Consider the following 17220-nt stretch of genomic DNA (forward strand, 5'->3'; position numbering starts at 1 on the left):
ACAAAAATAATATAAAAACAAGGAGCGGGAGTAAACATAAGGGATTCATAAATAAGGAGAACAAACTGAGGGTTATGGGAGGGGCTTGGGGAGGGGGGATGGGCTAAATAGGTAAGGGGAACTAAGGAATCTACTCCTGAAATCATTGTTGCACTATACACTAACGAATTTGGATGAAAATTTAAAAAATGAAAAGGAAAGAGAACCAAAAATACTGTTAAGATGTTAAATATAGATATATTTAAAATATATATACATATATTTATAATATATATTTATTTATATATATTGTAAATATATGTATGTATATATTTGTATATATGTAACATATATGTATGTGTGTGTGTGTGTGTGTGTGTATATACACACATACATACATATATATATATATATATATATATATATATATATATATATATATATATATATATATATATATATAAAAATAACCAGGACTTTTCACAGAGCTAGAGCAAATATTCCTAAAATGTGTACAGTACCAGAGAAGACCCCAAACAGTCATAGATCCGGAATAAGAAAAGAAAAGAAAAGAAAAGAAAAGAAAAGAAAAGAAAAGAAAAGAAAAGAAAAAAGAAAAGAAAAGAAAAGAAAAGAAAAGAAAAGAAAAGAAAAGAAAAGAAAAGAAAAGAAAAGAAAAGAAAAGAAAAGAAAAGAAAAGAAAAGAAAAGGTGGAGGCATCACAACTAGACTTCAACTTGTATTACAAACCTTTCGTCATCAAAACAGTTAAGGTCCGGGCACAAACACACACACAGATAAATGAAACACAATAGAAAACCGAGAAACAGACCCACAACCATAGTATGGTTAACTAATTTTTGACAAAGCAGGAAAGATATCCAAAGGAAAAAGTCCCTTTATCACATGGTGTTGGCAAATGGGAAAGCAAGATGCAGAAGAATGAGAGTGTACCACTTTCTTACACTGTACACAAATATAATTTCAAATGGATAAAAGAGCTAAATGTGAAACATGAAACCATAAAAATTCTAGAGGAGAACATAGGCAGCCACCTCTTTGACCTCAGCTGTAGCAACTTGTTTCTAGGCACATTTCTGGAGGCAAGGGAGACAAAAGCAATACGGAACCACCGGGACTTCATCAAGATAGAAAACTGCATAGTGTAGGAAACAATCAACAAAACTAAAACGCAGCCTACAGAATGGGAGGATATTTGCAAATGACATATCAGATAAAGGGTTATCTATAAAGAACTTATCGAGCTCAACATCCAAAAAGAATATAACCTATTAAGAAATGGGTAGAGGACAAGAAGACTAAGTGTCTTCTTTGGAAGAAGATATCTGGTTATCTTTTTTGGATAAAGATGGCTAACCGACACATGAAAAGATGCTCAATGGCACTCATCACAAGGGAAATACAAATCAAACCCCAAAATGAGACACCTTCTAACACCTGTCAGAATGGCTAAGATGAACAATTCGGGAAACGGATACTGTTGATGATGTGGACAAAGGGGAACCCTCTTGCACTGAAGGTGGATATGCAACCTGGTGCAGCCACTCTGGAAGCAATATGGAAGCTCTTCAAAAAATTAAAATTAGGGACACCTGTGTAGCTCAGCTGGTACATCTGGCTTCAGCTCAGGCCATGATCTCACTGCTCATGGGTTCAATCCCCACACTGGGTTCTGTGATGACAGCTCAGAGCTTGGAGCCTGCCTGGGATTCTGTGTCTCCCTCTTTCCCTGCCCCTCCCCCACTCACTTTCTGTCTTTCTTTCAAAAATAAACAAACACTAAAAAAATTAAAAATAGAACTATACCACCATCTAACAATGCAAAGGATACAAAAATTCTGATTCAAAGGGGTACATGCACCACAATTTTATAGCAGTAGCATCACCAGTACCCAAACAATGGAAATAGCTCTCGAGCTATGTCCATGAATGAAGAATATAGAAGATGTGGGATATATATACAATGAAATACTACTCAGTGATAAAAAATAATTAAGTCTTGTCATTTGCAAGTGACATGGATGGAGGTAGATCATACTATGTTAAATGAAAGACAGAAATATTAAAACCACATAATTGCATTCATATATGAAATTTAAGAAAGAAAACAGATGACCCTACCGAAGTGGAAGAAAGAAAACAAAAGGAGGGGAAAAACAATGAAAGACTCTTAAAAATAGTACAGACTGCAATTTGATGGAGGGAGGTGGTGGGGGGAATGGGTTAGATGGGTGATGGGTATTGAGAAGGACACTTGTGTGATGAGCACCATGTTGATGAGCTCATGGTGTGATGAGCACCATGTTGTGGTGAATCACTGAATTCTATTCCTGAAACCAATAATGCACTGTATGTTAACTACCTGGAATTTAAATAATAATTTGGGGAAAAAAAGAAGTAATAATCTGAAAAAAAAAAAGAATAACTAAAAAAAGAGCAATCCCCCAAAACAAAACTGAAAGGAATAAAACCTACTTAGCAAAGAATTTAAAATAAGTGCGATGAGCATTGTCAATGAGTTAAAAATGTAAAAACTAAACAAAAACAAAAAAAAAAGGAATGCATGAAGAAAAGAAGACAATCACCGCAGAGATAGAAAAGCTAAAAATGAACTAAGAATAAACTCCCATTTCAAACATTCAGTAACTGAATTGAAAAATTCCTGGGTGGCTCATTGGTTAAGCATCTGACTGTGCTCACGTCAGGATCTCGCAGTCTGTTAAGTTCAAGCCCTGCATCAGTCTCTGTGCTGACAGCTCACAGCCTGGACCTTACAAATTGAACAGCATTAAGAGAAACAATCTGCTCATCAATGCAATGGAGTTCCAGAAGAAGAAGAGACGCAGAGAGGGTGCAAAGCATAAAGAAGCAATGGCCGAGGACTTCCCAAACTTTCGGAGACATCTGAATATCCAGTTAATGAAGCTGATATGCAACCCCATAATTTTAATCCAAAATGATGTCAACCAATTAATTATATAGTATACTAATATAAATAACATCAACAGTTTTATGTATGTGATAATGGAATCTAAAGTCAAAGAAAGGAAATAATTTTAAATAAAAGAAAAATATAAAAATATACATCTACATGTATACTTACATATATATAATAAATAACTGTAAGTAAAATAAAAATATAAAAATATAAAAATATGTATTTACATGTATACCAACATGTATATAATAATTAAAGTTTAAGCCAATTTCCATATATTGCAAAATTTGTCAACAAAATCCTGGCAAATTGAATTCACCAACACATTTAAGGGATCAGTCACCATGACCAGTGAGATTTATCCTTGGAATGTGAAGACAGTTCCAAATAAGGAAACAATAAATGTGACAGACAAATAGAATGACAAATTAAAATCATGTGTGATCATTTCAGCAGATGCGGAGAAAGCATCTGACGTATTAAGTACAGTTTATCGTGGTAAGAACCCTCAACAAATTGAGTGTAGAAAGAATATGCCTCAATCTCATTAAGGCCATCTAGAAGAAATCAGAGCTCACATTCAACTTTAAAATTCCTCCAAGTTTCTTTCTCTGTGCTCAGGAGCAAGAAAATGGTGCCCACACTCAGCACTCTTTCAATACAGTACTGGAAGACCTAGCCAGAGCAATTACTTAAGAGACATTTTAGAAAGGCATCAAAATAGGAAGAAGGAAGCAAAACTGTCATTTTAAGTATATGATGTGATCTTACATACAGAAAATCCCAAACACTTCAGCAAAAAACTGTTCTAGGGAGGAGCATTAAAGATGGCAGAGTAGGAGGACCCTATAGGAGGACTCATAACTCACTTCATCCCACATTTACAACTAGATGCCATCCACATCCAAGTCGATAAAGCAGACAGTGACCTGAAGACTGGACAACAAACTCCACAGCTAACTACAGACACAAAACTGCATCTGAAAGCACAGGAAGGTCAGAAAGATGGAAGGAGGCTGCCTGCAGGTAGGATGGTGCTGCATGTGCAGAGGGTAGAGAAATAGGCCTTCACACCAGGGAGCTGACATGGGGAGGACTTACCCCATAACATTTGGCTTTAAACACCAGACAGGCTGAATTCTGTCAACTTATACAAGTGGGACTTAGAGCCTGGACCTATAGAGGTCAGATGACTCAGCAGCACTGGGTGAACTGAGAGGATGAGTGATAGCTGGTCAATGCCCTTAAGGACAATGCCCTTGGAGAGATAACATAAAATGGCAGTTTATACAATACTAGGGAAGCAGAAAGATCTGTTGATAGTGATTTTGGAACATGCTGGGGAATACTGAAGACAAAGGACCTGGTAGGTCCCATTTTTCTTCCATGCTCTCCAGCACAGGCACAGAGACAGGAGGCAGGGATCCACAGATACTTGTCACCTAATCCGCTAGCATTGTCATTCCAGGAGTTTACTAAAGCCAAGTTGCGAGAACCCAAATGTTAAAAAATAATAACATAACTGAATACACTGATAACAAGACAACAATAGTAAGAGACTTTAGCAGCCCACATCAATGGACAGATCATCTAAGCAGATAATTAACAAAGAAACAATGGCTTTGAATGACACGCTGGACCAGATGGACTTAACATGTATATTTTTAGAACATTTCAATCTAAAACAGCACAATGCACATTCTTTTCAAGTGCCCGTGAAACACTCCCCAGAATAAATTGCATATTAGGACACAAATCAAGTCTCAATAAACACAAAAAGGTTAAATGATTCTATGCAACTTTTCATGAAACTTAAAGTCAACCACAAAACAAAAATCCAGGAAGACCACAAATACATGGAGATTAAAGGGCCCTCTACTAAACAATGAATTAGTCAGCCATGAAATCAAAGGAGACATTTTAAAAAATACATGGGAACAAATGAAAATGAAAACATGACAGTTCAAAACCTCTGGGATGTAGAAAAGGCAGTCCCAAGAGGGAATTATATTATACAACAGATCTACCTCAAGAAGAAATAAAAAGCTCAAATACACAAATTAACCTTACAACTAAAGGGACGAGGGGGGGAAATGTAAAGCCTGAAGCCAGCTAAAATAATAAACATGAGACAATTAAAGTATTCAGAAATGAAAAAAAAACGTACATCAGATCAATTAAATGAGTTGTTGGTTCTCTGAAAAAACTAGCAAGTCTTTAGCCAGACTTTACCAAACAGAGAAAGCAAGAACTCCCACAAAGAAAATAAAAAAAATTACAAACGAGAAACAAGAAACACCACCACAGAAATCACACGCAATTATGAAAGAACTATTATGAAAAACTAAAGGCCAACAAATTGTACAACCTAGATAATATGGATAAATTCCTACAGACATAAACTACCCACACTTCTATAGTAAGAAAAGTTGAACAGTAAGACATAGAAAACTTGCAAGGAAACTGAATCAGCAATAAAAGATCTCCCAACAAATAAAAGTGCAGGACCAAATGGCTTCACTGGCAAATTCTAGCAAAAACTGAGTGAAGAGTACAAACCTATTCCCAAACTATGCCAAAAAACATAGAAGAAAGGAAAACTTCCAAATCCATTCTATGAAGCCAGTATTTTCCTGAAAACATAACCAGATAAAGACGCCACTGAAAAAGAGAACTATAGACCAATATCCCTTACGGACACAGATGCAAAAATCTTCATTAAAATACTAGGTAACCAAATACAACAACACATTTAAAAAAATCATTTACCACAGTCAAGGGGGATTTATTCCTGGCACTGCAAGGGTGATTCAATATTTGCAAAACAATGTGCTACATCACATCAATAAGAGAATGGATAAGAACCATATGACTGACTCCTTTCAAAAACTACAGCATTCACTAGTGATAAAAACCCTCAACAAAGTAGATTTAGAGGAGACATACCCCAACATAATAAAGACCAATATGAAAAACCCACAGCTGCTATCTATCTCAACTGGGAAAATATCACAGCTTTTCCCATAACTTCAGGAACAGGACAAGGATATCTACTCTATCCATTTTTATTCAGCATAGTACTGAAAGTTCTAGTGAGACCAATCAAATAAAAAAAAAAGAAATAAAGTTATTCCATAAGTAAGTAATAAGTAAAACTTTCACCATTTACAGATAACGTGATACACTATATGAAAAAAAAAAAAAAAAACCCAAAATGCTCCAGACCTGATTTACAAATACAGTAACGCTGCAGGATACAAAATCAACACACAGAAATCAGTTGCTTTTCAAAACACCAATAATGAAAGCAACACAGAGGGAAATTAAGAAATAACTCCCATTACAATTACATCCAAAGTCGTAAGATACCCAGGAATAAACCGAACCAAGGGGGTGAAAGACCTGTACCCTGAAAAAACTGTAAAACACTGTTGAAAGAAACTAAAACTGACACAAAGAAATGACACATTACATGCCCACGGACCGGAAAACTAATACTGTTAAAATGTCTATACCACCACAGTAATCTATACTTAATGCAATTCTTATCAAAATACCAACAGCATTATTCACAGGGCTACACTAAACAATCCCAAAATATGTATGGAACCACATAAGACCACAAACAGTAAAAGCAGTCTTGAAAAAGAAAAGCAAAGCTGGAAGAACTGAAATTCCTGATTTACAGTCATATTACCAAGGTGTGGCAATAAAGACTGTATGGTGATGGCACAAAAACATACACTAAGATCAAGGGAACAGAAAACTCATAGATGAAGCCACAACTATAAGGTCAACTAATCTTTGACAAGGCAGGAAATACTACCCAATGGGGAAAAAATACCTGTCTCTTCAATAACTAGTGTTGTCAAAAATGAAATTAGACCACTTTCTTACACCATCCATAAAAATAAATTCAAAATGGATGAAAGGTCTGAACATGAGACTGGAAGCCATGGAAATCCAAGAAGATAACACAGACTGTAGCCTCTCTGACCTTCGCCATAGCAACTTCTAACTAAATATATCTCTGAGACAAGAGAAACAAAAGGAAAAAGAAACTATCTGGACTTCATGAAGACAAAAGGCTCTGCACAGCAAAGGGAATAATCAACAAAATGAAAAGGCAATTTATGGATTAGAAGAAGATACTTGCAAATGACATATCTGCTCAAGGGTTAATTTTCAAAATCTGTGAAGAATTTATAAAACTCAAAACCAAAATTAACAAACCAATTAAAAAATCAGAAAACATGAAAAGACATTTTCCCAAAGCAGACATATAAATGGCCAACAGACAGAAGTAAAGATGCTCAACATCACTCATCATCAGAGCAATAAAAATCAAAACCACAATGAGATACCACCTCACATCTGTCACAATGGCTAAAATCAACAATACAAGATACAGCAGGTATTGGCAAGGATGTGGAGAAAGGGAAACCCTCTCCCATTGTTGGTGGTAATACAAACTTGGGCAGCCACTACAGAGACCAAAATAGAGGTTCCCCGAAAAAATTAAAAACAGAACTACCCTATGATCCAACAATCGCAGTACTGGGTATTGACCCAAAGGAAGCAAAAGTACTGATAGAAGGGATACATGCACTCCTATCTTTGCAGCAGCACTGTCAACAGTAGTCAAGTTATACAGAGAGCCCAAATGTCCATTCACTGATGAATCAATAAAGGCACAATGGTATATAAATACAATGGTATAATACTCGCTCATGAAAAAGAATCACTCATTTCAGACATAAAGACACCTGCAGACTGAAAATGAAGGAATGGAGGAAAGTTTCTCATGGAAATGGATATCAAAAGAAAGTTGGAGCAGCAATACTTATGTCAGAAAAACTAGGTATTTTTTTAAATGTTTTCATGTTTATTTGTTTTTGAGAGAGAGAGAGAGAGAGAGAACAAGCAAGGGAGGGGCAGAGAGAGGGAGACAGAAGATCCAAAACAGGTTCTGCATGAGATCATGACCTGAGCTGAAATCAAGAGTTGGACGCACAACCAACTGAGCCACCCAGGTGCCCCTGAAAAACTAGATTTTAAACCACAGATTGTTAACAAGCAATGAAAACACAGTATCATATAGACGGGCCTATTCAACAATACGATCTAACAACTGTCAATGTTTATGCCCTAAACTGGCTCCCCCAAATATATACTCCACCTAACAGCAAACATACAGGAACTCACTGACAAAAATACAATAGTACCAAGGGACTTTAACATCCCACTTTTACAGCAATGGAAAGATCATCTATCCAGAAAATCAACAAGGAAACAATGGTTTTAAATGACACACTGAACCAGAGGAACTTAACAGATATATTCACAACATTTCATCCTAAAACAGCAGAACACACGTTCCTTTTGAGTGCATATGGAACATTCTCCAGAAAAGATTCCATACTGGGTCACAAGTCAGGTCTCAACACATACAAAAAGAATGACATCATATAATGCATATTTTCTGACCATAATGCTATGACACATGAAGCCAAACATAAGAAAATATTTGGAGAGACAACAAATACATGGAGGCTAAAGAACATCCTACTAAAGAATGAATGGATTAAATAGGCAAAGTAAGGAATAAAAAAATACATGGAAGCAAATGAAAATGAAACTAGGGCAGTTTAGAACGTTAAAAGGAGCAAAAGCAGTCCTAACAGAACAATACTGCAATGCAGGCCTATGTCAAACAGCAAAAAAAGTCTCAAATATAAAACCTAAGTTTACACCTAAAGGAGCAAGAAAAGGAACAGCAAATAAAGGTTGAAGAATGAAGGAAATAACAAAGATTAAAGCAGAAATAACTTATATGCAAATGAAAAAAAAAAAAAACAATAAAAACAGTAGAACAAACCGATCAATGAAACCAGGATCTGGTTCTTCTAAAAAACAATATTGATAAACCCCTAGCCAGACTTATCAAAAAGAAAAGAGAGGGGCGCCTGGGTGGCTCAGTCGGTTAAGTGTCCGACTTCAGCTCAGGTCACGATCTCGCGGTCCGTGAGTTCGAGCCCCGCGTCGGGCTCTGGGCTGATGGCTCGGAGCCTGGAGCCTGCTTCCGATTCTGTGTCTCCCTCTCTCTCTGCCCCTTCCCCGTTCATGCTCTGTCTCTCTCTGTCTCAAAAATAAATAAACGTTAAAAAAAAAAAAGTTAAAAAAAAAAAGAAAAGAGAAAGGACACAAATAAATGAAATAATCAGTGAGAGAGGAGAGATCACAAATAACACAGAAATGAAATTATAAAAAAGAGTATTATGAAAAATTAAATTCCAACCAGTTGGACAATCTGGAAGAAATGGATACAGTCCTAGAAACATAAAAACTATCAAAACTGAAACATAAATGAAAAAAAAAAACAAAAAAACTGAAGAGACCAATAGCCAGTGAAGAAACTGAGTAATAAAAAATCTTCCAAAACATAAAAGTCCAGAGGCACATGGCTTTGTAAGGGAATTTTACCAAACACAGAAAGAGGAGTTAGTAACTATTTTGCTCAAACTATTAAAAAAAATAGAAATGGAAGAAAACTCCTAAACTCATTGTATGAAGCCAGTGTTACCTTACTCAAAAACCAGATAAAAACTCCACTAAAAAGAGACCTATAGGCCAGTGTCCTGATGAATATAATGCAAAAAATCTCAATAAAATACTAGCAAATGGAGTATCACAATATATTTAAAAATCCATTCAACTTGATCAAGGAGGATTTATTCGTGGGCTGCAACGGTAAGCTCATTATTCACAAATCAATCAATGTGATACACCACATTAATAAAAGAAAGTAAGAGAAGTATATGAGCTTCCCAGAAATGCATAAAAAGCATTTGACAAAATACAATACCCATTCATGTTAAAAACCCTCAACAAAGTAGGGATACATGGAACATGCCTCAATATAATAAAGGTCATACCAGAAAGACCCACAGCTAGTATCATCTCAATGGGGAAAAACTGAGAGCTTTTCCTCTATAATCAGGAACGAGGCATGTCCACTGTCACCATATTTATTTAACATAGTACTGGAAGCCCTAGCGTCAGCAGTCAGACAATTCACAGAAACAAAATGAATCCAAATTGGCAAGGAAGAAGTCAAACACTCACTATTTGCACATGACATGATTCCCTACGTAGGAAAACGCAAAGACTCTATCTACCAAAACAATTGTTAGAACTGATAAATGAATTCAGTAGTGTCATAGGACACAAAATCAAAGTACAGAAATCTGTTGCGTTTCTATACACGAATAACGAAGCTGCAAAAAGAGAGACAAAGGAATTGATCCCATTTATAACTGCACCACATACCTAGGAGTAAAGGTAACCAAAAACATAAAAGATCTGTACTCTGAAAACTATACAGCTCTGATATAAGAAATTGAAAAAGACACAAACGTACGGAAAGGCATACCATGCTCATGGATTAGAAGAACAAACATTGTTATAATGTGTATACTACCCAAAGCAATATACATATTTAATGCAATCCCAATCAAAATACCACCAGCATTTTTCAGAGCCTAAACAAACAATACCAAAATTTATATGTAATCACAAAGATCCCCAAAGCCAAAGAAATCCTGACAAAGAAAAGCAAAGCTGTAGGCATCACAATTCTGGCTTCAAACTGTATTGCAAAGCCTGTAGTAATCAAGACAGCATGGTGCTGGCAACAAAACAAAACAAAACAACACAACAACAACAAAAAAACCCCGACACATGTATTAATGAAACACCACAGAAAACCCAGAAATATACCCCACAAGTACATGGTCAACTGTCTTTGACACAGCAGGAAATACTATCCAATGGGGAAAAAACAATCTCTTCCACAAGTAGTGTTGTTAAAACTGGACAGCATCAAGTAAATGAGTGAGACTGGACTACTTTATTACACCATGCACAAAAATAAGTTCAAAATGGATGAAAGATCTACATGAGACATGAAACCATCAAAATCCTAGAGAAAAAAAAAAACACAAGCAGCAAACCCTTTGACCTCAGCCATAGCAACTTCTTACTAGATATGTCTCCAGAAATAAAGGAAACAAAAGCAAAATAAATTATTGGACCTTCATACAGAAAAAAAACATTCTGAACAGTGAAGGGAATAATCAGCATTTCCAATGGGAAATCAGAATTTCCCATTTCCATTCTATGGAACGGGAAAAATGTTAGCAAAAATACATGCATGCTAAACAGTGAGTATTCAAAATACATAAAGAACTTATACAACCCAACACCAGAAAAACAGCTCAGTTAAAAAACAGGTAAAAGACAGGAATCTACATTTTTCCAAAGATGACATCCTTATGTCTAACATACACAGGAAAAGATGCTCAACATCACTCATCATCAGGTAAATACAAAGCAAGACCACAATGAGATACCACCTCACACCAGTCATAATAGCTAAAACTAACAACTAAAAAAAAAAACAAAACCCAGCAGGTATCGGTGAGGATGCAGAGAAAAGGGAACCCTCTCGCACTGCTCATGGGAATGCAAACTTGTGCAGTCTATCTGGAGACTAGTGTGGAAGTTCTCAAAAACTTCAAAACTGAACTGCCTTGATCCAGCAAGTGTACTAATAGGTTTTACCCAAAGGATACAAAACTACTGATTTGAATGGATACCTGAACCCCTATATTTATAGCATCACTATCAACAATAGCCAAATTATGGAAAGCATCCAAATGTCCACTGACAGATAAATGGATAAAGATCTCTCTCTCTCTCTCTCTCTCTCTCTCTCTCTCTCTCTCTCCCCCCCCCCCACCCCCTTCACGTGTGTGTGTGGGGGGGGTGGTCTGCAATCAAAATGAATGAAATTTTGCCATTTGCAGCAACATGTATGGAGCTAGAGTGGATTATGAAGTCAGAGAATGACAAATACTGTATAATTTCACTAGTGTGTGGAATTTAAGAAACACAACAGATAAACATAGAAGACGAAAAAAAAGACGGATGGCAAATCAGACTCTTCACTATAGAGAACACAATGATGGTTACCGGAAGGGGAGGTGGGTGCGAGATGGCTTAAATGGGTAATGGGGATTAAAAAGGACACTTATTTTGATGAGCCGTGGGTGTTGTATGGAAATTATGACTCACTAAATTGTACACCTGAAACTATTATTACACTGTATTTGAACTAACTGAAATTTAAATAAAAACCTGAAAAAAATACAAAGAAAAAAACAAAGAAATTAGTACTTCTACAACTTATTTCAAATTGTTTAAATAATCCTGCTTCCAGGGTACAAAACAGTTATCACAGACAAGGTCTCCAAGGTCACGCAAAATCTTACACCTATTAACTTTTCAGTTTAGCCTTTATGACAGCTCTTGTGTGTTCTTCTCTGATTATTCTGATTCCCCAGCGTTTCAAATTGCTAAACTCTTTCTAGCACGGACTAACTTCTGCTATCATCGTCAACATTTCTGTATCTCCACATTGTATTTCAATCATGCTTCCTTAAAGAAACTGTCCTCAATTTTCTGACTAGGTTAAATTGCCTTTTTATACATCTTCATGCTTCTCTTACTTTTTACTTATGTTTGTGAGATGATCCCACCTTATCCAGAGTTTAGCCAATATCCTAAATTTATAAATACAAATCTTAAAATAACCTGCCTGTGGGAACACATAAGGATGATGACAGAGCTGCCAAATGAGTGCATACACTTTTGGATAACCACATTAAATTAGTAGTTTGTAAAATGATGTGTAGAACAAGCTCTTACCAAATGAGAGGTAAACACTGAAATGAAATCATAGTTCTCCACCCAGATTCATGAAGCACAAAAGCCCCCCCCCCTCAAAAAATATGACTGAAACAAACAATATACCTGTCAAGACACACACCTTGTTTAAGTTTGCACAGCATTGACTTTTCTGCATCAACTGAAGCACTCTTATCAAGTAAGAGACGTTTTGCTAAATCTTTTTTGTAGAAGGCTTCAGAAACATCTTTCTCTGTGACATTTAAGGAAAAACACCTTAATGCCAAAGATGGAAAATGCAAAATGGCAGAAAATTAAATGAGACACTATATTCAATACATCTGAAAACAGCAAGTGAAACAGATGGTTACGTATTATCTGAATGCACTTATATAAAGTATCTCGGAACACTTAAGTTCATATAGAGAGCAGTCAAATTTTTGGTTTCCAGAAGCTGAAGGCAAGAAGGAAATGACAAATGACTGCTTAATGTGTATGGAGTTTATACTGAAATTTTTGAGATTAAGTAATTGTGATGGCTGCACAATCATGTGAACGTACTTATTGCCACTGAATTGTTAGCTTTTTAAAGTTATCAGTTTTACCACCAGAAAACATTATTTGAATTCAATTTAGGTTGGGATTTGCACTTAGTGCTTTATACTTCCCCAATGTTACCATTTTTTAAAACTTTTAAATAGACATTTAAACCAAATTACTCACCATGAATAAACCTAAATAAAATTACCACTTTAGCTAATAATTCTTCAAGTTCTTCATCCGTAGCTTCTTTGTTACCTGTACGGAGCTTTGAATCCACATACTTTGCTAAAATGTAAAAAAATAATTTTCTAAGTAATGCTATATTTTCAAATATGTATATGAACAAAAACCATTTATTCAAGCAAATACTTTCCCCCAGAGTGAGGTGCATTAATTTTCATGAAACAAAAAATGAATAAATGAGTTAACGGACAGATGAGTGGCAGAAAAAGATAAATTACTTCCTGTAAGTTCTACACTGATATTTTTATATTTCTATAACCTCAATGATCAAATATTACAATATAGTCATTTCCTCACTACCATGCCCCTAATCTATTTTTAAAAACAAAATATTGCGAGATATTGCATGAAACTGAGATTATATTAACCCCAAAGTCTTAAGGACTTATTAAATGTTGATTGTACTCATCTAAATAATTTATTGTTCTTGAAAAATCAAATTGATAATGTGTTTCAGGTTTCTTGAACAATCAAATTGATACTGTGTTTCAAGTTTTTATGTCAGCAAAAAGATATCCCTTATAATATAAAATCATTAGGTTTCATGAGAGTAAGGAAAGCTTTCATTTATTTTAAAATGAGTCTTATCTACTGATAAGAGAAACTGATAATTTTATAGGACGCTAAAGACACATGAGCTTCCAAAGGGCTGGGTTACTATTAAACAAAGGAACAAAGTCTTGTGAACGCTAAAGTTGAGAGAAATAGTTTATTACAAACATTGGTAGTCAATCTGGCAACATTATGACCAATCAGGAGGTCAAACTGAACTCTTGTTACATAATTTAAAACAACAAAATAAAAAATAAAATACATATTGCGTAAAATTGAAAACCATACCTAGAAGCTCAGCTGGTTTGTTAGGTCTTTTATTAATAAACGTTTCAAAAGCACCTTTCATAGCAACAATAATTTTCTCATTTTTCAGAAAAGACGCTTCAATAATAAAATCTATCTTATCTTTAAAATCCAGAAGCTCTTGCACCATTGTCTTATCTTTCGTAGGGTTAATAACTATGCTGCTACCAAATTTCTGGAAAATAAAAGTAAGTCAGGTTATTGTATTTACACAGCAAGTAAAACACCTTTAATAGAAAATTTTACATCATTTACAAGGAAATCTCAGAAATGCAAATATTCAGTAAATCTCAAAAGAAAAATTCATTTCTAGATAAAGACAAGATAATCTGGAAACGAAGCCAACATAAATACATGTAAATCAAAAGTTCATCTGAGTGGAGAATTATTTAGAAACATATCAGAAATGCAAGTCTATGGTGCCTAATAAATCAAAAAGGAGGGTGAGTGTATAGAGTAACAGGGACATATAGCAGAAGAAAAGTATCTGAAAATACACAAAACAAAAACCAAAAAAAAAAAAAAAAAAAAAAAGAGGTAGAAAGGGAAGTGAAAGGGATCACCAAAAATGGATTGCATTAAAAGAATCATAAAGCTATCAAAACTTGTCAGTATCAAATTTTCCAAATTCTGGAATAAAATCAGGAACTTAAAACTAGGGAAAACACTTAATGAAGAAAGAAACTATGAAATAACACAACTTCTTGACATCTCACCTTCAACATCTAAATGTTCTTAGAGGCAGTTAAGAGAAGCAATTCAATGGATCCTCAATAGTAATAAACCCCATTATATGTGTGAAAGTCAAGAGGCAACAGGATAACCTCTTTAAAGTGCTGGGCGGAAAAACTGTCACCAAAAATTCTATATCTAGAAAAAACATTCTTTAATAGTGAAGAAAAATTAGGAAATAAGAAGATAAACAAATGCTGAGATAGTTCTTTGCTAGTAGACCTGCCCTCTAAGAAAAACTAATGGGATTTCTTAGTGTTGAAATAAAAGAACAACAGGTAATAGTTTGAAGACATATTAAAAATGAACAAAAACATTTGTAAATGTATTAGCACACATAAATATAAAGGCCAGTTTCTTCTAAGTATAGATTATAATTCCTTGTTACTATATATGATTTAGGAGACAAATGTATTAAGCAACGAACGTAAACCTATTTTCATAAACATGGATGTGTAGAGATTCAATGTGAGACAAAAGCATAAACATGAAGGAATGGAACTGTATACAGCAGAGTTTTTGCATACTACTGCACCTAAGTCATTATTATTTCAAACTATATATTTTTTTAGAGATTTTGATTATTTTTAATTTTTTTAACGTTTATTTATTTTTGAGACAGAGAGAGACAGAGCATGAACAGGGGAGGGGCAGAGAGAGAGGGAGACACAGAATCTGAAACAGGCTCCAGGCTCTGAGCTGTCAGCACAGAGCCCGATGCGGGGCTCGAACTCACGGACCGCGAGATCGTGACCTGAGCCGAAGTCGGCCGCTTAACCACGACTGAGCCACCCAGGCGCCCCAATTTCAAACTATATTTAATAAAAAAGATTCTCCTTACAATCCCCAAATCAATCAATAACAAAAGAATTTTAAAATACACAGACAATTAAATCAGAGATGAATCTAAGGAGTGCACTAGAAAAAGTCAGCAGTAAAGTCAGGCTGTAATTTTATACAGCCTTTATAAAAGCCTATAAAAAGGCATTTATAAAAGAACTTTTATATACACATAAGACACATAAAAAGCAAACATTATAATGGCAGAAGGCCTTTCTTGTCAATAATTAAGTGTACATGGAATAAACTCCCCAGTTGAAAGGTAGATACTGGCGAAACAAATTTTGAAAACCTAATCTACTACTTGGACTCCCTTTTGATCCAAAGACACAAATAATATTCAAAGAAAAAGGAAGGAACAAGTCGTAATATCACACAAGTCGTAATAAAAGAGAGCTGCAGTGGCTATACCCCTATTAGACAAACTTGCCTTTGTTACAGTAGAAAAAGAAAAATATTATATTTTAAAAAGGGTCAGTTTAGAGGTGCCTGGCTGGCTTAGTCTGTAGAATACCTGACTCTTGACCTCAGGCTTTTAGTTCAAGCCCCACAATGAGTATAGAGATTACTTTTAAAAAAGAGTCAATTTGTCAAGAAATAGAACAATTTCTAAGATAGAGCTTTAAACCTTCTGAAGCAAAAATTCACACAAACGGGGGAGGAAGTTGTACAATAGTGGGATACTTTACTGGCCCGCTTTAATAAACTGATATAACAAGTGGACAAACATAAAGAAAAAATAGACAACAAAACAACATTTAAACTAGACCTAACAGATATATTAATAATCCACAGAACATCAGAATGTACATTTTTCTTAAATTCACCCAGAACACTCTCAGGATTTTAGGCCACACAACTATCTGCAATAAAATGTAAAAGATTAAAATCACACAAAGTATATTATCTCACCACAATGGGACAAAACCAGAAATGATTTTCAGAAAGAAAAAGTGGAAAATTGCAATTATGTGCAAATTAAACACATTCTTAAACAGCCAAACAAGTCACGTAGGAAATCAGAAAACAGACACAAATGAAAATTACAACACCATATACCAAAATTTATAAAACGATGCAAGAGAGAGAAATTTACATCCATATATGCTTACATGAGAAAGACCTCAAATCAAATCGCTAGCTTTACGGTTCAAGGAACCAGAAAAAGGAGAGAAAACTAAACAAAACTAGCATGGGAAGTACAGAAGAAACAAATCAAAAGATAAAATCAAGAAAATGAAAGGAAATGAAAACTGAAATGAAAAGTCAGGATCATAAAACCGAATGCTTCACAGCAAATATAAACAAAACTGATAAAT

General features: G+C 35.0%; 1 protein-coding gene across 1 annotated transcript in view; it reads right to left on the reverse strand.

Moving 5' to 3' along the window:
- Positions 1 to 17220, reverse strand: part of LOC145715056 (cullin-4B-like) — a 103577-nt gene that overhangs the window by 39751 nt on the left and 46606 nt on the right. The window contains 3 exon segments of the mRNA XM_081794638.1: positions 12828 to 12938; positions 13409 to 13513; positions 14312 to 14504. Of these exon segments, the coding sequence (XP_081650764.1) occupies positions 12828 to 12938; positions 13409 to 13513; positions 14312 to 14504 (409 nt within the window).

This window comes from Panthera onca, chromosome Y, assembly GCF_046562875.1.
Source record: "Panthera onca isolate mPanOnc1 chromosome Y, mPanOnc1 haplotype 2, whole genome shotgun sequence".
NCBI lineage: Eukaryota > Metazoa > Chordata > Mammalia > Carnivora > Felidae > Panthera > Panthera onca.